The sequence below is a fragment of the Nesoenas mayeri genome (assembly GCF_963082525.1).
Source record: "Nesoenas mayeri genome assembly, chromosome: 2".
NCBI classification, from domain to species: domain Eukaryota; kingdom Metazoa; phylum Chordata; class Aves; order Columbiformes; family Columbidae; genus Nesoenas; species Nesoenas mayeri.
The window spans coordinates 111928723-111954663 of NC_137543.1; the positions used below are offsets into that span (position 1 = coordinate 111928723).

General features: G+C 37.8%; 1 protein-coding gene across 11 annotated transcripts in view; it reads right to left on the minus strand.

Moving 5' to 3' along the window:
* Positions 1–10771: 10771 nt before the first annotated feature.
* Positions 10772–25941, minus strand: part of CLASP2 (cytoplasmic linker associated protein 2) — a 148597-nt gene continuing 133427 nt past the window's right edge. For all 11 annotated transcript variants that reach the window (XM_080338761.1, XM_080338757.1, XM_080338755.1 and 8 more), the window contains 9 exons: positions 23579–23722; positions 22571–22677; positions 21711–21864; positions 20796–21024; positions 16286–16479; positions 15345–15473; positions 13427–13633; positions 12535–12651; positions 10772–11688 (listed from right to left, as the gene is read on the minus strand). In XM_080338761.1, coding sequence (XP_080194887.1) covers positions 11602–11688; positions 12535–12651; positions 13427–13633; positions 15345–15473; positions 16286–16479; positions 20796–21024; positions 21711–21864; positions 22571–22677; positions 23579–23722 — 1368 coding nt within the window. In that variant the 3' untranslated portion in view covers positions 10772–11601. The remainder of the gene's footprint in view (positions 11689–12534; positions 12652–13426; positions 13634–15344; positions 15474–16285; positions 16480–20795; positions 21025–21710; positions 21865–22570; positions 22678–23578; positions 23723–25941) is intronic.

A 25941-nucleotide genomic window follows, 5' to 3' on the forward strand; every position in this document is an offset into this window, starting at 1 on the left:
AAAGGAAGGACTACTGACAAACAGTGGCAGTTCTCTTTTTGGTGGTGGTGGTGGGGTTTTTGTGTGTGTTGTTATTGCTTGTTTTGTGTTTAATACCACCCACAAGCACACATTGCCTATTCCTTGCAGTGCATTCTATAACAATACACTTTTAAAAGGTACTGTGATAGTGTGACCACACTCAGGGCCATGAAAATCAGAATATTGAAGAGAAGGGTTCTGGAAAACAAAAAGGGATTATTTGTCATCAGAATGATAGTAATAGGTAACAGTAAAAATGAACAACGTTGGTTTTTTTTCATAGCATGAGGCAGTTCTCCTTTAACTTACCATTCTTAATCAACATCAAATGACACAAACAAAAAGCAAAGGCCAGAACAACAATAGAAGAGGAACTATAAATGTGGGAAGAGAAAGAAACACTCCTATGTGGCACTGTCCAGAACAGCAGCCAAAAATTGGGACTGCTGACTTAGCGATTCTAAGAGATTATTCTCTTCCCAGAGGCACTGAGGTACCTCAAGGATGTCTGTCATAACACAGACCTGTTTCTGTACATAAATTGATTTTAGTTCCAGCAAGGATGAGAGCTGGAGTCGTCTTTTCAAGATTAGTTTTTCCACTTAAATGTCTATATGTAACTGCCCTCCCCTAGCAGATGTAAATGACTGCATGAGTCCTGAAGGGACTACCTGAAGGGAAGTTCTAGCCAGGTGGGGATTGGTCTCTTCTCCCAGGCAGTCAGCAATAGGACAAGGGGGCATGGGCTTAAACTCTGCCAGGGGAAATTTAGGCTGGATATTAGAAAGAAATTCTTTACAGAGAGAGTGGTCAGGCATTGGAATGGCTGCCCAGGGAGGTGGTGGACTCGCCATCCCTGGAGGTTTTTAAACTGAGATTGGACATGGCACTTAGTGCCATGATCTAGTAAATGGACTGGAGTTGGACCAAGGGTTGGACTGGGATGACCTCTGAGGTCTTTTCCAACCCAGTCGATTCTGTGATTCTGTGTGATTCCTGGTGATCACTGCTGCATTTTTTTTAATAGTTAAATTAAATTAATTTGATTTCAGTTACTGTAGAAAAAGAATGTGTATCCTTCTATCCCATTTGCTCCATTGACTGTCAAGCTATAGAATAAAATCCCTCTGTCTCCAGCCCAAGATTTAAGCAAAGGTGTCAAATGTGTACAGCATGTTGTTTTTGGAAGCCCCATTTCCCTTCACACTGCTTGTTCTCAAGAAAAGGACTACACATCCCTCAGACCACTTTCACAGTCTTGCCTTGGGGCTGACATGAGCTTCCCACATAGACAGCAGGCATTTGTTTTGTTCTGTAACTTGTATTTCTACTAAACGGAAAGAGTAGAATGACGGATTTCCCTTGACTTGAAGAGCTTTCAGTCGCTAGCATAGAACAGCTTCCTACCTCTACGTGCATCCCACAGAGCTCATGTGGCTTTAAATTATCAGGCACTTTTTCCTCTCCCAAAGTAGCCTGTTACTTCTGACAGATGCTGGTTTGTCAAAATGCAGGTGGGAACATTTAACTTTTGATCAGGCTTTTTTTTTTTTTGGTGAAGTCCAGGAAAGAACTTGTGAGCAAAAGCAACTGCGATTCCCAGACTCATCCATAGCCTGTTTATATACACACACGCACATCTACATGTGTATACTAAAAACCTACACTCCTATTTTTTCATCTTTGGCACAGTAGACTTTGTTACTAGCCCTTTGAGAATTTATTTTGGTATTCTTAAATAAATGCAACATATCGGAAGTCCTAGGTTTGTTCTCATGTTGAGACAGACAACTGGCTGTTGTTGAAAGCAGCCACTGTGGGGGAGCCCAGGCAAGCAGCTGCAGAGGAGGCTATGGGGCTCAGTTTGCCCCATATATTTTGAGTGGGGATAGTGAGTGAGAGCTGGTAGGGCTGTGGACTTAGGTTCTCTGATTTCCATCCTCTCTGTCCTTGGCTTTCCACGCCGTTAACAAAGCTTTAACCCTACAAACCGCACGAGTAGGCCAGAGTAAAACACAGGAGCATCACATACCCATTCAGACTCCTACCTTCATTTGATTTTTCAAGTATTACGCTTATGCGGACTACAAATAACGGAGTCATTGGTTATATTTAAAAAGCTACTGCCTCAAGGAGGTGAGGTGTTTATTAGTAGAGGAGGCTGAAAGGATGAAGGCTATTCTCAACTCAGTTTCCAAATGCCTGCTGCTTATGAAAGGCTGAAATTCAAGACCTGTGCTATAGCTGCCCCTAGTGGGTATGCAAACAGTTTCAACCTTGAGTGCGGCCACAAAAGCTGCCACTACAAACCATCACATCCCACTGCAACCACTGTTCCTGACAGCACAGAGAAGCAAAACAGAACCAAATCTCGTGGACTTCCATGCCAAAAACACTGTGGAAGAGGAAATTTTGCCTTTCTTTCCATCCAAGAGCTAACAAGATGCTTGACTTATCACTCATAGAAGCTCTGAGTTCCTCGTATGAAAAGTACTAGATTGAACATGTAAGAAAGATGTTATTATTCAAATTGAAATTAAGCACTACCAGAAAGAATCAGTTAATTTCTTTTCTATATGCTCTTCACAGTCTTGTGTTTTGACTGATCTTTGTTGCAAACAGTATATGGGTAAAAATTTAAGTACAGTATAGCTTAGTTTTTAAAATCAGGATAAGCTTCCCAGGTTATATTTAATTCTGGTATTTTGCCTTGTGAAACACTGTATGTTCCCCACACCTGCTGCCCTTGACTAACCTCTAGACATAAAGGTATGTGGTTACACAGTCTTGCAAGTTTGGGGACAAATAAGGTGAGTTTTTTACCTTGTACTGTTTATAATCTGCCCAGTAAGTACTAAAACAGACCTCAGCAAAGGAGCTTTGTATACACAAACAACAAGACATTATTTATTTAAAACATCTCTTGCTTTAAGGCTTGTGTATGGCATGCAAAGTCCAACCTGAAATTTAAGGTGGAGAGGCTAATGTTTTGCTAAGGAGTAGATCTGCACTGAAGTACTTTAGCATATGGTGCCTGAAAACTTTGTTTGTTGGGTTTTTCCATGAGCAGCATCCAATATGATGAGGTCTCCTAAGGCATCATTCAACTTGCAATGTTTTTTTTATAGTGATCAGGCTCCCCACTTCATTTTCTAATTGCCCTTCTGAGAGTGGCAATCACATATGGGTATATATAACTGGTTATATATACAGAATGTCCTCTTTGCTTTTACAGAATACAAATTATTCTACAGATAAGACCCCACGGACAAACTCAATCAGCTACCATATAAGACAGTGTAAACTCAGTATATATTCTGAGTAAAATATTTAAAGGAAGTTTTTGTTGTCCAGTGATGATTTTTAGTTGTGCTTAAAGTGCTAGGTCAGTTTAAAACTGGAAACAGATTGAGATGTATGCAGGAGCAATCCCTGCATGCTTCAGCCCCCAAACCAAGTATGGAGGAGAAAGTAGTACTTGTTTTATGTGTCCTGTTTGATATTTGGGTCTTTTAACAGTTGCTGCCAAATGCAGGGTAACTTTGGAATGAAAACATCTATCAGACCAGACATTGGTGACCCTGTTCGCCTAAATGATTAGATAACAGGGAGGTATTCACATCTAGATGATACTCCCCCTGCTTGGATGGGCTGTGAATCCATCATAAATTTATGTCAAAGGTGCTGAAAACATATTTCTAGCCCTTCCTTGTATGCACTTTGGAATACACAACCTCTGTCTCCTATATACCTTGGTAGTGGGGCAGTATTCATTTGCACTACTGTAATTAAACACTGACAGGTAACAATCAGAAGCAATAAAACCTCCTGCATGTGATCCCTTGCTGCACTGACTCGTAGTTCTCACCACACAGCTCCTGATGCATTAAGAGTTGTCCCAGCCCGGTCCTGTTGCTACGTCTGGTCATTGGAAAGCGGCGGTAACTACGCAATCACTGCAAACAGCAACACACCACGTCTGTTCAGTGCAGTAAGGGATAAGCAGCAACACCCCCATATTCTGGATTGTTGGATGGTTTAGGTATCCTCATCTGGGCCTGCTTAATGTTGAAGCACCGTAAGGGCTGATGCCTTTACCAGTCCTTCCTCTGTGACACAGAAGAACTGTTGAGAAGCAGGGCTGCCAACAAAGTGAAAGGGGGAAAGGCAAAAAGCATAAAGAACATTTTTGCTAGACCTCCTCAGTTCCAGTAGAAATTTTAGGATGCTAAGAGTACAGCGACAAGGCAACATGTAACGGGGTGTCTGACCAGAATGGCATGAATAACATCACTGTGCACACTAAGTGCTTCAACAGCTCCTTCTGATCACTTTGATGAGATACATTAGATCCATAGCAGCCCCTGTGCTTGGACTTCCTTCAGTGTCTCTTTGATGAGGGACTCGGGAGAACTAACTTCAGTGTAAAGGAGAAACACAGACTGCTTCCAGTGCCGTGAGTGCCAGTTTACAAAAAACCACGGGTTTGGCTTTTTCTGAAGAATGCAGGGTGTGCTCCTTTCCTCATGGGATCTATCCCATTTAAAAAAAACCCAAACAACCTGAAAGTCTCCACTGCAAGGTGTTACTGTTCTGTAATTATTCCTCCGTAGTCGATATTCCTCACGTAACATCCTTCTGAATCCAAAGAGGGTACAATTAAGGTGCTGAGGTACGAACTGAGGAATAAGCGTCTTACTGGCTTCCTGTCTTATGAGATGGAGGCACTGTAGGTATCGCCTTTGCTTTCTTCTGTTTCTTCTACCGCATCTTGGGAAGACACTAAAGCCTACAAAGGAACCTATCATACGGAGATCGTTTGTAGGCATAAAGAGATGTAGACAGCAACACTGCCCAGAGAAAATTTTGATTTAACCCATCACATCACACCCAAATCAAAACCTAAGTTAGCAGGTTTTTATGGCTGTGGCAAAGCACGGCATCTGTTTCTTTTGCAGAAGATTTGGAAGTCTGTAAAGGTGGACAAGTTCAAGTGTTTGTCATTCTGCTATTCTATGCTTGCTGTGCAATTATGTGGCAGCCTAAAAAATAATAAAAAAATCAGTATTTGTACTCACAAACTACTGCAGCAATGTCGGCTTCCTGCATGTTCTGACAGAAAAGACGGCTGAGCTCCTCCTCATTCCTAATGGACAAAGTCTCTTTCACCAGGGGCTCAGAGTCATCTCTGGTACTCTGCCAGCTCCAACGTTTTCTAGCACTGTGCTGTCAGGGCTTTATGGACTAAATCCTCCAGTATCAGTGTTACCCTTTTATTTCCCAATGCAGAAAGCAAGATATTCTGTATTCCAAGAAAACCCCCTTCCTAAAAACTTAGAAACCACATGGGGTTTTTAAGACCAATAGCTACAGCTTATAGGGCATTAAATTAAGTATATATACCACGCCTCTCTCCTCATGTTCTCTTAAAAACCCCTGTTGTTTTCCACTTCCTAACAGGGCAAAAATCTCCTTTCTCACATGGTTCAGGAAGCAATGGCTCATTAACAGACTCCTGAGAAAGGGCAACCTCTGATGATACCACCAGTTATTTCTGAGTAAGGTTTTCAAGAGTATAATCTGACAGTTGTTCAGAAATTAAGATCTCTCAAGTAAACACAGGCTATATAAATAGTTTTGCATGAAAACACCGCAGGGAAAACAGATAATCTTGTCTGGATAAAATACCCTGTTTCCCTGAAAATAAGACAGGCTCTTATATTAATTTTTGCTCCAAAAGATTTTACTTTTTTACATGTATAGCTGCCTGGACACTATTTAAATTTACTTTTAAAATGAACTGTAACTAGGGCTTAGTTTTGGAGTAGGGCTTATATTTAGAGCATCCTCAAAAATCTTCAAAAATTGTGCTAGGGCTTGTTTTCAGGGTAGGTCTTATTTTCAGGGAAACAGGGTAGTTCAACTGATTAGTCCACCAACATGGGCACAGCTGTCACCTGACAGACCAAAACCATATCAAACACCTCAGAATTTCTACATAAAATACAACCATCTATAATGACATTTAGTATAACGTAAAAATATTTTAACCACATCAGTTTAGGTTGTGCTGACAGGACAGAAAACCAACCGGCCAGAAATCACTATTTTGCCAGATTAGAGGCTTTTTGCACTTGTATACCATTAGTCACACCTCACATATACAGATCAGCAGATAATAAAGTATTTAAAAACATGCTAACCTGCAATTCCAGTTGAAATAGACACATTCAGTTCCCCCCCGAGTCTTGTACTTCAGCTGTTTAAACAAGTTGAAATCGGAGTTTCCTTATCTTCCCTGGTGTTCTAACACGAACTACATATGCTCAGGCTAAACTGTGCTAAGAAATTTGGTTTGCCTTTTAATTTTGATTTTCCTGTCCCATGCAGGCAGACACTCAAATCCCAGGAGAGATGCTCACGTTTGCTGGAGGAGCAGTCTGAGGTTGTTCCCTGTGATTTGGCTGGAATAGATGACAGGAGCTCCCAGCAGGTACTTCGCTGGCTCTGCCATGGGCAGAGATGAACAGATGGTGAGGCAATAACCAACCAGACTGGCTGACTTTTGAGAACGTCAGTCTACTGCCTAACTTACATCTACATGTTTGTTTTCTGGGGTATAGATCTTCCCTGGACAGACAGGCACGACCTTTGAATCCAGCCTGGCCCATCGTTAACAGAACTGACTCCAATACGGATTTCAGGGTGAGTTTATAGAGGCCCAAAGATTTGCATCAATGGACAACAGCATGAGCTAGGACAGGAAGCACAATAAAAATGGAAGACTTGTAAACCTTTGATGCCCAAGATAAATTTTTGTTACCTTTCTACCTCCCACCAGTGCTAATATGTCTGGATATCAAACAGTTACATGCAGGTATGTTATTTTTTCCATTGAAGAAAGCTATTTTCCATGTTTTGCTACCCATCATTATTCCCAATCTTATTCCCTCAAAACATGCTTCTTCAGGACCACTTGCATCGACCTAAAACACATATAGGAATCATACAGTATTCAAAAGTGCTTGCGAAATACCATTTCAAAGTTTCCACGAGTCACTGTTCAACCACAGTTTACACAGTTGTGATTCTGTCTGAGCAGAAACCAGCAAACTTTCCTCAACAGGGAATTCTCAGTAAACGTGCTTGTTATCCTAAAATCCTACCAGCAAACGAAAAAACTGCTTTAACTGCACAGCTTGGGAACCCTGAGGTCTTAAAATATACTTAGATATACAACCATATAAACAATATAGAAAAAAAAATAAAAAGGTAAATGAAGTTTCATTTTTTTTCACTTGCCAGACAAGCACAATTAAGTTTCTCCATCTTCTCACATTACTGAAAATCTTTTTTTAACAAAAAATTGTCTAAGAGAACATGTATAATACAGGAAGCAAACCTTTAAAGCATACGCTTCTAAAGAGTTGGAAGATTTAATTACAAAATGTAGGGGAGGAAATGTAAGTTTTCTTTAGAGATGCTAATATGAATATTGACTTCTGTCTTACCTGGTAGTTGACTGCAACTGCAAAACTGAGCAGTTTGCTGTTTTAACTGGTAGAAAAAGATCAGTTTTCTTTCTTCAGATAATCCTCCCTTCCCAAGCTGCCCTTTTATCCCCATCATATTTATGTTTATTGTGTTCTCTGTTTGTGTTTCCAAAGTCCCAACCTGAAAAGTCACCTCAAGCAGCTGAACCATCCTCACTACCCTGTCAGAGGGAACGACTGCAGCATAACTCAGCAAGTTCCTCAAAACTATTTTCTCCGACTGTTTTTAAAGGGACAACATAATATTCAGAATTTTAATTCTTCTGCTGAAAGCTAAAACTGTGAGCAGCAGGCCTGCATTCTCGATAGGCTTTTTACATGGGTATGTTTGTGAAAGTACTCAAACATTGATAGAAACTACTAGGAATATGTAAGTGTTTCAGGACACAAATGTGTGTTTTTTGCTCTGGGATTCAGACCGCAAATAATAAACACAACTCAATCTGTTCCAACCTTTATCTTCAAAAACAAGCAAACAACCAAACTCAGGAAAATGTACATCATCAGCTCTCCTTTCAATTTACATTTACCATCCCAACTTCCTTGCTATGATTTCAGCTAAACATAATGTGCTACTCAAAATTCTTTAAAGCAAATGACATCCAAGTCAGAGACATCCAAGACATGCATTTCCTACCCTGATTCTGCACGTAGCTTTCTTTCCTTCTTCCTTTTTTTAAGCCCAAACCCAACCTTTAAGAATTACATTTCGGCATTCAAATGGTTGCAGTGAGACCTATCTTTACAGAAGATGCAAAAGAACATAAAGAAACCCTGTCTGAAAGAGCAGCAACTTAAAATTGTCCTAATTTTTCCCAGATCTTTATGCTAATCCATTAGAAAAACCACCTCCAGCAGGAACATAAAGCGTGACTAATCATTGCTCAAATTGAACTGATCTAATGTCTATTTATAATGTAGGAATTGAAGGCAAAAAGCGATGCAGTGAAGCTGATAACTGGCTACAGTGGCAAAAATTTCACTGCAAATTCTTACATTCTGATGGCTCCATGTAATATAAATAGAGTTTCTATCCATTATAGCAGCCTCATTTTTGTTGAAAACAGAACTAGTCATCTTATATGTAAAATACTCATTTAAATATATTGCATTGAGATTTTTAATACATGGGATATCCACACTTAGAACACATTTAAAGATGGCTTAGAAACAAAACAGAGGGACAAATTTTGTGTAAGTATCTTCTTCCCTCCCTACTTGGAGCAGAAGTTTTCATATAGGGGATAAAACCATTTCTTTCTTTCTTACCAACTTTGTTTACACATAAAAAAATGACGTTCATCCAGAATATATACTGTATGTTTCAATAACTTATTTTTTCAGTATGAAATAGCATCTTCAAAAAGATGACAAACAGCAGTCATCTTGAAATGATCCTCTGAAAATAAATATTACTGTGTATAAACACAGGAATAACACATGGGACTACTAAGCTTAGGATTTATGCAATTTTTTTTGGAGTGAACTTACATAGAATCAAAATGTAAACTACAGGATTGTAGACTAAAAGTTATTTTTTAAATATTAAAAAAAAAAGCAAACGATGTATAATGTACAAAAAAATGAAAGAGTAAACAAGAAGCCTGTCTAGATGAAGGAAACTGGGTGTTTCATAAAGATTCTATTCTATTTGAATAAAACATTTTTGTCTAGCATACCTATATTCACAATATGTTCTCAAATGCCAAGTCAGATTTAGTAACAAGAGCATATAAACATATATCACTTGGACACTTTTTTAAACCGATGTTGTATCAATCACAGTTATAGATTTTTCTTATAGCATGTGATCAAATAAAACAGAAACCCAGAACGTATACATTGCTAATTTTTTAAGTAATGTTATGTACATTTTATTGCCAGTATATGCACAATGGTAAGCATAGAACTATAAATACACAATGTAATTAAACAGTAGAAAACAACAAGGATGTTACATGTAACAAAGGAAAGAGGAGATACTATTTTCTTGATGTAGCTGCTAAAAAGGGCTAGCGACGAGTTATGACAGTCTTGGTTTTAAGTCTTTACATATATTTCTACAACTTTTCCTCCAAATAAATCTCTGCAACGGCACTGCTTCTTTAACAACCACATCTTAGCTCTTTCTATTGCGTTCACTTCAAACTAGAGTGAAAACAACCTTTCACATAGCTACAAGCATCTGACTTAGTTTTTATTCAGCTTTGATTTTCAGGGTTCCTAGAAAGTAAAGTACATAAGTAGTTTCTTAGGATATTTATTTGGCTGCAATGTTGAAGAACAGAGTTCTGAATACAAACTAAGTGACAATTTGGAGGAAAAAAAAAGAAAAAAAAAAAAGAAAAAGATTTTGTGTAGATAGTTCTTCCACTGGGTGCTATATATATGCAGCAGCTCAGTTAAAAATCAGCCACCCTGAAGAGGTAGAGAGAATTTTAGCCTAGCACAGATCATCATCCTTGGCACCGCTATTTTCTCTCTTATCAGGATACACTTCCTACAACTAGACAACACCACAGTCAAAGGGGAAAAACAAAAGTTCCACCATCCCTGGGAAGGGCACTGTTTAATCCCAGTTCTCAGTTCATTAGCTTGCTGCTTATATCCAAAACCAAAAAAACAAAAACAAAAAAAAAAAGAGAAAAGAAAAAGACAACATTGAGGGACACATTTACTTGATCTTTGCTCTCTTTCCATTATCAAGTTCATAAATACAAAGAACCATTATTCACAATAAACTAACTCTTTTTCAAAAATGGAAAAACAAACCCTGGAAACATTTCCACACCTTAATCCAGATGGGTCTTGAGGATGCTATTCAAGAAAACCATGCAAATAATTTGGTGCAGCTTTCCCAACTCATCCAAAATATATATATTTTTTTTTAAATTAAAAGGTGGCAAGATCCATAGCATCTGTGACTGCCCCTCCCCCCCCCCCCCCCCCCCCATTTTAAGTTCAATGCAGAAAATCTCGGTGCTTTTAGGAAGGTAACGAATAAATAGTTTTCTGCACTGTTGTCATAAAATCCCATGTGAGTTACAATACAAGACTACTTGTTCCAGCAATTAGGTTGAGAGGAAATATTCTAGTGATAAAGATAAATACATACTGAGCATGCTTGGGCAGAGCACTCCATTCCGAAGCATCCTGCTTGAAGAACGAAAGGTGACAAGGATGGTTCAGGTCCATCAAGTGACCATTAACTCTGCTGCTCACGAGCAGACTGCCACGCTCTCACCAGGCCGGCAATGCTACCCCGAAGGGGCCGTCTTCCACATTAAGAGGTACTGGTTCTACCAGTCCTCCGCTGCGCACACTGAATTCTTATTTATGCAACAAACATACAACCAATGAACAATATCACTTTTACAGAACTGGATCAATCCAGCTTTTTTTTTTCTTTTTTTTTTTTTTTTAACAGGCGTATTTCTCAATCTCCAGAATACCCCAAACAAGCTGCAAATGTGATGAACCACCAACACAGTGAACCAGTCTCACTGCTGTTCAGACTAGTTCAGCCTTGTTTCACATCACTTCTTGTTTCTAGTGAAGGACATGATACTCAAACAAAATAGCAATTAGAAAGTAATGTTATCTGCAGCTGAAGAAAAGCAACAGAATTTATATTTTAACTTCTAAAGCTTAAAGCATACCTTTTAATTAGCATTTAAAAAAAAATCTTCTTTAATACATTAACACTGGCAAAAGTTAATGGGAAGACACAGAGGATTGCGAACAGGATAACTGGTGGATTAGATTATTTTAAAATTTTATTCTGCTTTGATCAACTGATGTTAATACTGTTTTTCCTTGGATCTGGAGTAATTCTATTGCAACAGTCACATGCAGGCTGAGGGCAGCCGTCGGTTAAAGAAAGAAAACCAAACAAACAATCAAAAAAAACAAACAACAAAAGAAAGAAAGAAAAAAAAGTTCCAAAAGTTGTATGTAAGAATTTTCCTTTCACTGAAGAGGGCCTTGCCCTTGCTTTAGGAGACCTGGTTAACTCTTGTCAGCTTCATTAGCTTTGTCCAGACATATCTGCTGTTGTATCCCCTGATCCAGAGCCTGTTTGTGCACGTTTGATGTAAAGGTTCAATAATTTCATCTGCAAATTTAAGACAGAAGTTCACTTTCTTTAGTATTTGTAAACTGTACAGGTTATAGGCATGGTAAAAAGGAAACATTTTATCAGTTTCTTTTCCCCAAAGCAAAATTATATTTACACAGTTGATTCAAAAACATAATCTCAAACGAAAACATCAAATACAGCAAAACTAGTCACAAGGAAACTGCTCAAGCTACTTTAAAGATGTAAGTAAGAGAATGATCTAAAGTAGCTAGATTAAGAATATTTTCCCCAAATTACAATGCTGTTCTAAATAAGGCAGGGCTTGTTTGGGTTCCCTGCCCCCCTCCCTTCCCCCTCCCCCCATTTTGTTTTCTTTTCTAAGTTAATGGTCAGGTTTTAAGCCTCTAGTTAAGATCTGTTGATGCTGGTACTTACAGAAGTTTCCAATACTGTCTAGACTCACATTCAACACAATCACTGCTAGAAAGTATTTTTAAGGTGTAACCGTCTTATTCAAAGGTATACAAAATTAATTTTCCTGTTTTACCAAAAAGGACCACAGACTGATTACTATTATTTCAAATTAGAGCTTGAGTATAGCAATTACCACTACTACCAGTAGCTACATCCATTAAACAGCATTAAGAAACATAATTTAGTATTTATCTTAATGCTAAAGTTCATACACTTGCAGAAGTAAAGATCTGTGCCTTTTCAGTTTTGAACATTTTATGATGACGTGGTATTAATCCTCAGAGGGTTTCAGTAGCCCCGATATTCTCATTCAAGTATATACTTTTATGAAACTTTCTGGCAATTGCAACCAAAATGCAAATATGCAATTATGAACCAATATTTCTTTAAATTGTATATTTTACTTACTTTACTGCCAGTGAGTTGACTAAGATGTGGTTTTAGTTCATCACCAATTACTGCATGAATGGCTACAAGGCAGAAAACGCATGCCTTACGAACACTGCTCTCTGAATTATCATAACCCTAGAAAGCAATAAAATTAACGTTAATACCTTATCAGTTAATGATTAAAAGCCTCAGAAAGCTATTTACTTATTTACTATAATAAAAACATTGAAATCCACTGTAAATGAATGCTAGTGTAGCCCAATGAAGCATTCCAACAAAAAACAAACATGCAAACACAGAGCACGCACTTAAAAAGCAGGCGGCTGCTTCATCGTCACTGATAATAAAATCTGCAGAATGCAGTTGTCAAACTCTGAGAAGTCTTTATCCATTCTATAAAAATTAATGTATCTTGGCTCTTGATAAGGTGGGAAAGAATTTAAAGACTAAGAGAAACCTCCAATATCCTTGTCATTTATTAAGCTTTCCCCCATCAACTGCTTCCTTCCTCTTGCCTCCCCCACACCCCAAATGAAAACCCCTACAATTATACACAAATACAACATGGACAACTTCAGACCAAATGATAACAACTTGGAAAAAGATACAAAGAACAAAAAACTATCTTATAACTAGAAGTATCTACGCAGCTTAACTACAACCAGTACTTTACATCCTATTCAGATTTCCTTTGAGTCTGAGCACAACCTGCCAATCAAAGAGTTTGTTCCCACTACCTGAGTTATCTTGTCGAATAGCAGCCATCAGCTGTTTGACAAACAAAAGCCTTCATGACAGACAAGTGATACTATTTTTTTTAAAGTCTTTGCAATTATTATACATACAGGGTGTTTTGGTTTTGTTTGTTTGTGTCCCCCTCCCCAGCCCCTTTTCTTTCTTTTCTCCTTACCTGTATTAAGCCTGGCACAATCTCTGGTAAAAGCTGAGTAAGGGTTTCTTTAGATACTCTTTCTATGACTTTCGTCTGCATTTTGATTGCAGCCAGATTAATGGGGTAATCTGCAGTTTGGATAATCGGACAAAGAACTTTGATGCACTGATCTGGGCTAATAGAAGTGGCCAGCATCGAAGCAGCTTCTTCAGCAGATCTCACCACCTATTATTGAAAGAATTAGTAAAAGATATGGAAAAATTATTTACAAGAGACTGTTACTATGGTCTGTTTTCTGGCAGTAATGGTTTTGAGCATAAAAATTTCCTACGAATAGCTCTGCAGTACTGTAGAAATATGTTAATGAAAAGCCCTGTGACAATCTGTTTATGAGATTCCAACTGTTGGACATACTTTCCTAAAACAAGACACTTCCCTCCCAACATTCTGTGGCTAATCTAAGTCCTTGGCAATATACATACCAGTTTTTCAAACCTGCTTGTTTAATCAGACCTGAAATGTCTCCATTCTGCAATACCCTCCAACTACATATTGAAATACCACTACCTTTGTAAATCTGTAATTTCTTGTGTTGTCATTTGTTATTGCTTGTTAGGTCAGTGATCACTGAAAAGACATGTTTGTATATTCATCTCAAAAACACGTTTTATGACATGCCTAGATAGCTGCTTCTAGAAATCAATCTAGCTGATTTTCTTCCCCTCTAAATTTGAAAGAAAAAATGACAAGAGAATACTTTCAACATGAGGAATAAGCAGAACAAGAGTAATTAGGTAGGAAGTAAATAGGTACAGAAGCTCAGGACACAACATGGATGCAACAGAGAAAATTCACATCAGATCTTCATATTAGTGCAGCTGCTGCATCTGCCACCTAACAAACCTCTGTACAAAATGAGCGGTTTGTAATCAATGATGTACAAAAACCTCCACAGCTGTTTCTCTCCATCCTCGTCCCCTTTACTCTCTCATTCATAGACACAAAACCAAGAGAGAAGTGGTAGCAACAGCGAAGGAAAGACAGGGGCGAGACACTGTAAGAAATACAGTATATGAAACAAATCAAGAGGGTGCAGGGAAAAGAAAAATCAGTATTAGATGAGTGACAACTGTCATTGGTGTGGGAAGAACTGCAGTCAAACTTCAAAATCTGAAACTCCACAGTAAGTTCCATATAGAGAAAGTGCCCTTACATGGGGAGGGCAGGGAGAAGCTGTACTCCTTTAATAATAAACCTGGATTCTTTCTACAGCATCACTGACACTGATGTGAAGTGTTTAACACTGGGGTGGTTACTGTATTTCTTATATCTACATGCGTTATCCTTTATTGTGCTTCACAAGTATTTCTGAGCAAGATTACAGTTACTCTTCTACTTCTGAACCCCTCACTACTCTCAGCCACAATCAACTCCTCCCTTTGATACGTTCCAGCGTGTTCTCCCCTAACAACGTTCAAAGCCATACTCTGCAGAGCTGGCTAAAAATGCAAAGGGTCGATGATCCCTTGCCACACTCAGTTCCATCTCTCAACCATGAACATTAAATGAAATCAAAAGCTTGTTGTAGCGCTCCAGGACTCCTATATCTGACTTAAGATGTTATACACAGAAAAACCTCCTTTCAGTTTCTCCTTGAAGAGCTATAACGACACACTGTTGCTTACCATGTCCTCTTGGACAGCACTCAAGGCAATTCTTATTAGGGCTGATATTAAGCAACCGAGAGCTTATAAAACTACAGTTCTTTTTCTTCTCTTACATAGCCTTCTTAACTAATAACAGCAGAACGCTTGATTATTAAACAAATTACTTCCTCAGTAAGATCTGACTAACTTCTCAAACAGTTTTTGGAGAGCTGTTTCATTTCGTGATAATTTGTCGTAACCTCAGACAAATCGAACAACTGATTACTAACCTCCTTATGAGGATCCTTATGCGCTTCTAATGTCTTCATGATTGTGAGCTCTGCGTAATTCTTAAACCTTGCTGGCTGGTTTCTCAGAATTTCTCTTAGAACTTTCAATGCCAATGCTCTAATTGCATGCTAAAGATTTAATGTTAAAAATAAATGAGTTGTTAAACAGACATACATTTTAACATTTGTTCAACAGCTGGAACAGTCTTTGATAATGTAAAAATATCAGATTATGCTCTACGCATATATAGAGTATGAACCTAGTGTTAAGAAATGAAGCTAGAAAAAAATCTTCAGTTTCTTACTCTTCTTGATGTCTCTTTTTGCAGATAATTCAGGTGGCATATCATAAACATATTGCCAACCTAATTGAGTTAGATGCTACCCAGAAGTTGCAAACAATTTTACTCTTCACAAGTGCTGATAAAACCTTTAGCATCACATCATGCAAATACATTTGACCTTTTTTTACAAATTACTGTATTTTTAAAATCAAAAGCAAGTATTAGTGTCTTTTTGATCTTCACTTATTTCAGAAACATGGCCCTTATAAAGAACAATTACACTCAACTCAGCCTCTTCACAATGAGCGTTACTGTATTTTAGAAAGACATTTTTAAATGCTTTGCCACACATGATGGTTTGATATTCTACATGCTACCACAGGCTAGTAACATATAAGCTTTGTATCCCAGTGAAAAAAATGTTTCATTTAATGTATCATATGAAAAATCAACAAATAAGAATACTTGAGAAGGTAAGTATTACTGATGCCCTTTTTACCATTAGGGCATTCAGACTTCAGGACATGAAAAACAAAAAACAGTGGAAATTTAAAGACTAACTGAAATTTGTGGCCTATAACCCATACAAATTTCAAAGATGCTGAATGTAAGCCATGTGCTTTGTCAACACTCTTAACTGGATTAATCTGAATTTACCTCTTTATCTCCAAGTGTTTCAAGCAGCAAAAGTAGTATTGTTTTGAAGTGCTCATCCCAAACACCAAAGGACTCTTCTTGAGTTAATTTCATGAGCTCATACAGGGCAGCTTTTCTTTCCTCAACTCTCTCATTATGGTTTGATAACTCTTTCAGTAACTCTGCAACCAGATCAGAATGGTCCATGGGGGGCTCTGTCAAAAAGTAATACAGAAACACAGTTCTCATATTATAGTAAATAAATATTAGTGCCTGCTGTACAACTGGTGTATTTTCTAGGATGACTTTCTAGCATGCTTTTATGTTTTCTCCAGATTTCTCTGCAAAAAAAGCAATTTGCTTACTACACATCCAGCACAGCCCACATTGCTGAACAAGTTTACAATCACCAAAAAAACCCTACAATGACATTGCAAAAAAACCCTGAAAGCCTGTTTACTGCAAGAGTTTGTATGCTTGCAATACTCAAAGTGCTAAGTACGATGCATCCTTTAAAACCTGATCTCTACACAAAGTGCTGCCTTTCCCATATGACCCTTCCATCCAACACAATAAATTCGTCTTTTCTCTGTTAGTTATTACAGAATTGCTCAGACTTTTGTAAGCTGTGGTTTCACAGCAATAGCTAGGCTTTTAACATGAACAGGGAAAATAAATGCAAACCAAGGCCATGAGTCCCACAGAGATTTGTGACAGCAGCCACTATGAGATGGTCCTGGATTTCAATTTTGATTAGAGAGGATTCCATGATGATGGAAAAATGCATTAGTAACATGATCCATATGTGTAAAAACTGCACTAAAAATGGCAGGATCTGCAAAGAGTCAAGAAACTTAAAAACGGTCTTAATGAAAATCAAAGGTCATGTTGCTGCCCCTATTCCATCATCAAGATCCATTTGGCCTTTGAGAAAGAAGAACATACAGCTTCCATCTTTTCAATGAGACTTCCGGATAAGACAGAAACACGCTTTCTTATTTTTTTTGGAAAAAGGTTTAAAGTATTGGCATAAATGCAAAAGTTCCTGCACTGCATCTTTCCTAAAATTATTCCATTTATTAACACATGAAATACATTCTCCATAACAAATTTATTAGGTCAGATACTTAGAAATCATGGTGACTGAATATCTTATATTACTGTATTCAGTAATATAAATGCTGTACAAAGCACCTGCATAAAGAAACAAAAGCTGGATATCACATATCACTCATCTTAAAATCACACATCAGTTACCTTAAAAATAATGGGCTTTGTATCCAATACTCCTATTTGCATTCAGTTTTTCATGAATAATTAGGAGCATAAGCACCTGAAAGCAGAATTTTTCTTCTGCAAGCACTTCTACTGCCTCTGTATTAATGCATACTTTGCAGACTCTCTAAATGCATTGTTAATGTTTCGCTAAAGGACAGACTGAAATTACATTAAGCGAGTTATTAATTAGTAAGGATGAACAGAATGGACAAACATTTTTATAGAAGCAAGATCATTACCCTTTATTACTAGAACTATTACACTTGTTCTACAAACTGTGAGGATTACAGCTGTAGTAAATCTTATTTTGGGGAATGCATATTGACATGTAATACCCGTATCTGTTTGATTCAAGTTATTTTCACTGTGGAAGTATCACAATAAAAAGAACTGGCAACCTGAACATATGGAAGGAAGGGGTAAAGAGAGAAGGTAGCAGCCATGTCCATGCAAGAATAATGGGAGGAAAGAAGCTCCATTAGTGAAGGAAATAGCTGGAATTCCCGAAAAACATGAAGACAACCAAGAGGGATGTGCCTTCACAGCCTGTGTTTTCCATTCCTCTGTATGACTGAGCACCCAGTGTTTAATTTCCAAACATTCTTCAGATAAGAAGGGAGAAGTGTAAAAGAAGTCATATTCTAAGTCTACTCTCAAACGTTCTTTTTCAGAAGGAAACCAAAACACAAATGAGAAGGAGCAGATGCAACTTGTTCATCTGAATGAATTACAATATGCATTAGAGATATACATATTTGATGAAGAACAGCTCTTTTCAAACCTATCAAATAATATCTTCTGACAGGATAAACAGTGCAATGGTTAAAAGGGAACATGTAGGTATGTCCTGAATTTTGTAAAGGTTTTCTTATTGTTACCCATAGCACCTTAATTCAGAAGCTATGCACACACAGTGGACAAAAAAGCCAACGTGGTGGGTGCAAAACTTGGTGAATCACTTGCATGTGACTGGACTGTAAATGGCTTTCTCTTAACCTAGGAGGATAATGAGTGATGTCCCTGCTCAGGTCTGTGCAGAGCTTGGTTCTGTTTGATGCTTCTGTTAATGACATCAAATGAACATGGAGACCACTTATAAAATCTGCAGATGACATCAATTTAAAAGCAATTGGAAACATTCTGGAGAACAGGATGAAAACTGAATATTATGATAAATCAGAGGAATAATCTGAAAGAAAAAAGGTGGTAAGTATAAGGCAAGATACAGAAGCAGAAATCTTAAGCCCGTTTACGAAGTGGCAGGCAAAAGGAGATTGTTTGGAAAACACAATCCATGGAATTAAATAAATAAGCTTCTTTGATGAGGAACACTGTTCTTCAACCAGAGACTGTGGACTGCTTTTAAGGAGTCTGGAAGTGACTTAGCCAGTTTCCCTGTGTTTTGGATAAAAAAACATGTCCCTTGAGGAAAACAAAAGCCAAGGGTGCTAGAGGCTGGAAGATTCAGGCTGTTACTCTGCAACCCTTTTTACTGTAAGAGCGGCAAAACGGTTCAAATTGCCATGTGGGATACACACACTGGGGCATCCCCTCTATAGGAAATTTTCAACTGTCAGATGAACCATCTGCAGAATTCACATTCACACGTCAGTGCTGTTGACAGGACTACATGAGCAGCTACAGCTTTCCCATCCAGCCCTGTATTTCTGCATCTTTCTCCATGTAACACATCAGAGTCCGATAAAAACAGAACTGTGTCATTAACAAGCAGCAATTCTGTAGTTTTTCTGAAAATGAAAATCTAATGTCCAACGAGCGCTTCAGGTTTATGGGAAAAGCATGCAGCTCCTAATTGAGGGATTATGGGAGTGCATCTTTTTTCACACAGACCTTTTCAAAGTTATCTCAGATGAAATTTGAGAAGTAACACACAAATGACAGAAATGCACGTGGTATAACTAAAGATGAACGATCAACACAGCAATGAATGCACATACTTTGCTGAGATCCATTAAAGAGCAAACCGAAATAATGCATACTCTTCTAGCCAGGATAAACTAATACTGGATAAGAAAGCTTCACTTCAACCAGTTATGAGTTTTTACAAAACCAGAACATGCTGGTGCAGCACCGATTGCATCTGGTTTAATGCAATATCCAGAAATACATTGTCAGAAGGTACAAAGAGGCTTATTCCACGTAACAACAGGATTCCTGTAATACAGAATCGTGATCATAAACTGGCTCTGTACGTGGATGACAAAGGGATTTAATTATTGATATTCACATGACATGATTTGAAAAATTTGCTTTCCCCTCAATCTGTTTCAGAAGATAATAGTTGACCATATACCTCTTCACTAAACAAAAGAACAGAGAGAAATCTGCCTTACTTGGATTTGTTTTTAATTTAATGTCAACTTAAAGCCAAATTATATAAAATAGCTGACTAAAACACCATGTCAGAAAATAGCTTTGTTTTTCAACAGTTTCTGTAATACATCTTTGCTGGATGACTGAAGCAAAACAGTCAGAAGGGAGAAAATTCATTTGTCCCTCAGTCTTAAGAAATCTGTTCACTTAAAACTAATTGTAGTCCATAACTTGGTATGATATATCAACAGTAATGCATACCAGATTACAAAAATCACCTACTACTTTTAAAAATTACCATAGTTGTGATACTTTGGAACCTTCCCAACACTTAGATATAAAAAATTACTCAAAGATACCCAGAGAAATCTTAAAAAGAAGGTCTAGGAGCCTATGAAACAACAGCTCAAGTTCCTAGATTTATGTGGGTTAAATGAACCACTTTCCTGCCTTTTTTTTTTTAAAGAATGTTTAGTCAATAGAAAATGCCAATGTCATGTTTCAAATACAAATATATTACTAACAAAATACTTAATCTTTCACCTAATTCCCAAACAGGTTTGATCCAGTTTTACTTCCCTACTGTAAATATATTTTTCTCTTTAACTTTCAATCATAAAGCAATCTGAGAAGTAAATTTATATTCACAATACTGCTGCAAGATGTGCTATCAGAAGTATACAACATAGCTCGGTATTTATCTCGTTTTTACCCTTAACCTCTACAAATGCCAAGTGATCCAACAACGTCACTCAAAAGGATTAATAACAAAGAAACAAATTCAAAATACAATATTTGTAAAAACCTCTCAAATGGCACTGGTGAAACATCTATTGCTAACAATAAATTCAGAAACCATACTGAAAAATGGAAAATTTCACTATTTTTCTCCTAGTGCAGAATGTAATCTGAAGCTTACCATCAGGAAATTGCTCTGCATCATCATCAAACATGGCTTCTTTCAAAGCAGATTTGTTAAACGAACTGATACCATCGGAATAATTGTACGGGTTATAATCTCGGGAACGTGGTGAAGAGTGGGGGGGCATCGTGTTGAGTAATGATGTTTTGTTATCAAGAGCTGTTCGGCCTGAATCGCTCACACCACTTCCCGCTCGTAGGTCTACTATTCCAGAAGCACTGCAAATCTGCAGAAATGTCATAAAAGCATATGAAATATACACTTACACTTTTCAATTCACTACACTACTATTTCATCTACGTAGCAGGAACTTAAAAATTTCAAACTAGCCTTCAAATAAGAAGTCTTAGAAACAACTTCCTAAACTTCGCTCTCCTTCAAAAAAACAAGTGTATGTAGTCCAAAAAACTTCATGAACTAGGAACAGCTGTCAGTATTTTATCTTAGAAGTTTGATGCTAAGTAATTAAAAACATTTAAGTATATGCATATTTGGCAAGCTCAACAAATCTGAAAGCCAAAGTTCCAGTCAAACAGAAGTTTCAAACACTGCATGTAGCACTGAGAAAAGCACAGGTTTTGCAAAGAATAAAATAAAACCTTTGCAAAACATAGATTGAGGTTCAGATCTCTCAAAAACTGAACTCCAGTTGTTTTGCAAGATAACCTGTTTTTAAATTGCTAAAATTTTAAACAAACAGCTACTGTAATTTAGAGTTAGCATTTACATTTCCAAAATGTGGTTCAAGACTAGGAACATGTTTTTCTGAAGTTCTGAAGTAATTTGCAAGAAATGTTCCATTTCAGAAGTTGTAACATGTAAACGTACTGCAAAAGATGCTTTATTATCTGAAGTAAATCAGTCATTGGCTTGATTTGCTGATACCAAGATGCACTGAGTTTAAATACTCACCGAATCACCATCATCTTTTTTGGAATCTCGTTTTACAGGTTCATTCATATCTTCCTGACTACGAAAACTGAAATTCTGAATGGCTTCAGTGACTCCACGAAGAGAGCTGTAAATATCTTCAGAATTCATATTCTCAGTGTCATAGTCAAATGCACTGTGGGCCACAGAGAAGGACGTAGAAATGAAGAAAGCTGGCTCACCACATAACAAAATTGTATTATGGTACATCTTAGTACATGTACTGCCACTGACAGAGAAAGAACTGAGAGTAGCCAGCTAAGGCAAGGGCTACATGATGTAGCAGCATCTGCCTGAAGAAAAAAACCAACTTCTTTTGCTCTGCTTTACTTTTATGAATATGAAAGAAATTGGATTTTTACACCATTCTCTCTTTCTGAAAAAAGTTCCAAAGTAAAGAGGACTGATAAAACTCAACAGTTTTCACAGTAAGTTGATTGCTAAAAGCAAAATTACAGTGTCCACTTTACTGGCAACATCAATACCACAAAATCAAAGATCGGAACATTTATAACTACTACTTTTTTTAGTCTCCCCAATATTAAGTCTGATTTGATGACCTTGCTGATCTATTATAATATTTGCTAGAGATTAACACTTCCACTCCTCCTCCTACTAATCCATTTGCGCTCCCAGGTGCAAGGCCCTTCCCACCTCAGGCCAGCCCTGGCATTTGTGAGACCCTTCAGGGAGACCAAGCAGTTCACTGCACTGCCATTCTGTGGAGGGAGCGGGATTGTTTTTCAGCATCTGTCACTTCACATATTCACTGTTGGGGTTACAACCTTGGATAACATGTAATGAAGCCTCAGATGCAGAATTGTAGTAACACCAGCCATTACCTTGGTGACAAAGTGTTCTGCGATGTATTGGTTGGGGAAGCGAGAGGACTTGACCAACTTGCTGGGGAACGTGGAGTAGGTCTTGTTAAAGGACTTCCCATTGATCCCTGAAAGAGGAGAGGTGAGAATTGATCACAGAATCATAGAACAGTTTGGGGTGGAAGGGACCTTCAAAGGTCATCTAGTCCAACCCCCCTGCAATGAGCAGGGACATCTTCAATTAGATCAGGTTGCTCAGAGCCCCATCCAGCCTGGCCTTCAATGTCTCCAGGGATGGGGCATCCACCACCTCTCTGGGCAACTGGGTCAGTGTTTTACCACCCTCATCGTAAAAAATTTCTTCCTCATGCCTAGCCTCAATTTCCCCTCTTTTAGTTTAAAACCATTACCCCTTGTCCTATCATAACATGTCTTGCTAAAAAGTTTGTCCTCATCTTTCTTATAGGACCCTTTAAGTACTGAAAGGCCACAACAAGGTCTCCCCAGAGCCTTCTCTTTTCCAGGCTGAACAACCCTAACTATCTCAGCCTGTCCTCACAGCAGAGCTGTTCCAGCCCTCTGAACATCCTCTGGACCCCTCTAACAAGTCTGTAGTACGACTTCAGCTTCCTTTTTAACTTATTATTGCATTTATTTTCTAGTGCCCACAAACATTTAAAGAGCTTCTATTTAATTTCTTGGATTGACTCACCAATTATAGTAACTTAAATCAGGTATAACTTTGAAATTAGTGAAGTATATTAATGAAGTGAAGATAAAGTACTCTTAGAAAGCACATTCAAACTTATTAAGCCACTTGGAAGCAACAGACTTAGGAAGTATCATTCTCCGGAAGAAAAGGCATTCCATCAAGATCAGTATCTGCTAGTAAGACTGACTTCTACATAGTACTTGGGTTGCCTCCCCTCGTCTGCCAACTTTCCTGCTCTCACAAACAGCTCTATTGAAATGGACTTATGTTCAAAATACCAGTAACTTCAGAGAGAATAATAAGAGAGGTGTAGATACCTGACCACTGTTGCCTGTATTCCGGAGATGATTATGGAGAAGCTTTGTGGCTCCATCCTGAAATGTTTTTGGTAAAGCGCCCAACAGCATTGTAAACTCTGGAGTGTTGAGTTCAAAAAGGGAAATCAGCACTGACTGTGCAGCCTAGAAGAAGAAAATACAAATTGCAGACATTTCAGTTTCTCCAGTAATTTTAACAGGAAGAGACGCAATAATGAATGGTAATCACAAAACCTGATTTAAGTCTCGATCAAGCTTGAATAAAGATATTAACAGATGTGAACAAAATTAATCAGTATTTGTTGGTAAGCTGGAAGTTCAGATATTGATAAATCCAGGCACAGAATGAACTTACACTTTGCACAAACGTTTTAACAAGCAGTCTTTCAGAAACATGCTCCTCAAACCCTCTCAGCCCCAGAACCCTGATTACTAAAAAATTACTGAAGGAATCTACAAAATGCGTTTGGCAAGTTGAACAAATTTAAAGAGCAGAATGGAATACACCAGGCATGAGGAAGACTGTAATTTCTCCTCCCAACTTCTGGAAGTGGTAGTTACAGATGATGCATTGATCAACACAGTGGCTTGAAAAGAACAGTTTTCACTTCAGAAATTTGAAAAGAAAAAACCAAAAACAATCAAACCACCCCATCCCCCCAACAGATACTCTCATTTGGAATGAGACAGTCTTGATTTTGAGTTGTGACCACAACACTTGATACTCTTTATAACTTACCCTACAGCCAAACTAGTAAGTTAACCTTCCCCCACTTCCCACTCTGCTTGCTTTATCTTTTTCAAATATAGGCAAACATCATGAGGAATAATTTTAGCCGACTACATATTCTAAAGACAAAAGGGGTTAAGTATTGGAGTTTGGATATCACTCTCCACACCCTCAATTTTAATAGTTCATCTTTAATGTCATCTTCATCCTACAGCGTGTTTTACTATAGTTTTTTTTTATCTGAATCAAAACCCAGAGCTCTTTACTAACAAAGCAACACAATAAATTACACAATGGTTGGGTTCCCTTTAGTAAAGGAAGGCTGACTGCACGACTTAGTAACGTTTGTACAGTTTGATGAATATTCACTGGATAATCTAACAAACCTGTCAGCATAGCAACTAAACTATGACATGCAATTAAGGTCTGGAGTAGAGATTACATTCTCCAGAATCACTTAATAGTTTATTTCTAGCACAGAACTTTCTGATTGTAAGATTAACCAATTATGCCTAGTTTATACAGTTCACCATCAAGGTCTGCCATACACTGGAGAGAACCAGTGCCTCATGCCAGACGGAAGGACAGGCAGCTCACTTAAGCGGCAATATACTTCAAGCAAGTAGTTTAGAAAATTCTTGTAGACATTTATTTCCCTCCTTTTGCTTCCAGAGCAATGAACTGTAGCATTTTTTAATTAAAAGTGGAAAGCCGAAGTATGAGCACACATACCAGCACACATCTCAGTATTAAGTTTAATGACAAAAATACGAGCGTGTTAGATTGCCACAAATTATCTTTGCACACTCGTGACTGGCTGTTTTATTTAACTTCTATTCCCTTCTCCCTCTGACAGCCTTCCCTTCCAGTGAACACCCTGAATGCCCTCTACAATCTGCCTTTAATGCTTCTCTTTTCCTTTTCTTATGGTCAGCCTTTTAACAGAAATTGATACAAAGCAAACCCAAAACAAATACAGCAACTGCACAAAAGCTTGGGAAATACCACTTTACTTTTTCTGTCCTGTTACCTGTGTCTCCATAACACTGTGGCTATTCAAGCTGCCAATAACATAACACAATAGATGGTCCAGGGTCTTATCACGAAAGAAACTGATACCATCAAGTCTGCCCAAAATGAAGCTCAACCTAAAGTATCAAAATTGATATTGAATCACAAAAGGTTTTCAACTACTTAATTCCTCTCTCTCTTCCTTGACAAGAAAACATGTTTTAGGGTATTTGGTGGGGTTTTTTTCTACTCACTATAAGCCCTCCCTCTTAAGTCCAGTCTTTCAGATAAAATCTTCACAAGTCTGCAATTAAGATTAGAAATGTTTTGATTTGTTCTCAGAAGAACTCTTAACAAGATTCTAGCTCTTTCTAGAAGAATACTAATCTTAGAATAGATCTAAGTTCTGAAATATAGAATTTTACCTTCCAGAAAGAAGTCTTATGTCTCTGAACTGCACTGAGTGCCCAACCTCAGACTAACAAAAAAGCGGTTTTCATAATACTTCATACTGGAAATGTTTTTACACTTGGCAAAAACTTTTAATTTAAATAAATCATATTAAATTCTATAACCTTATTAAAGTAAATAAAATGAAAAAGTCTGTGATAGTAGATTGTGA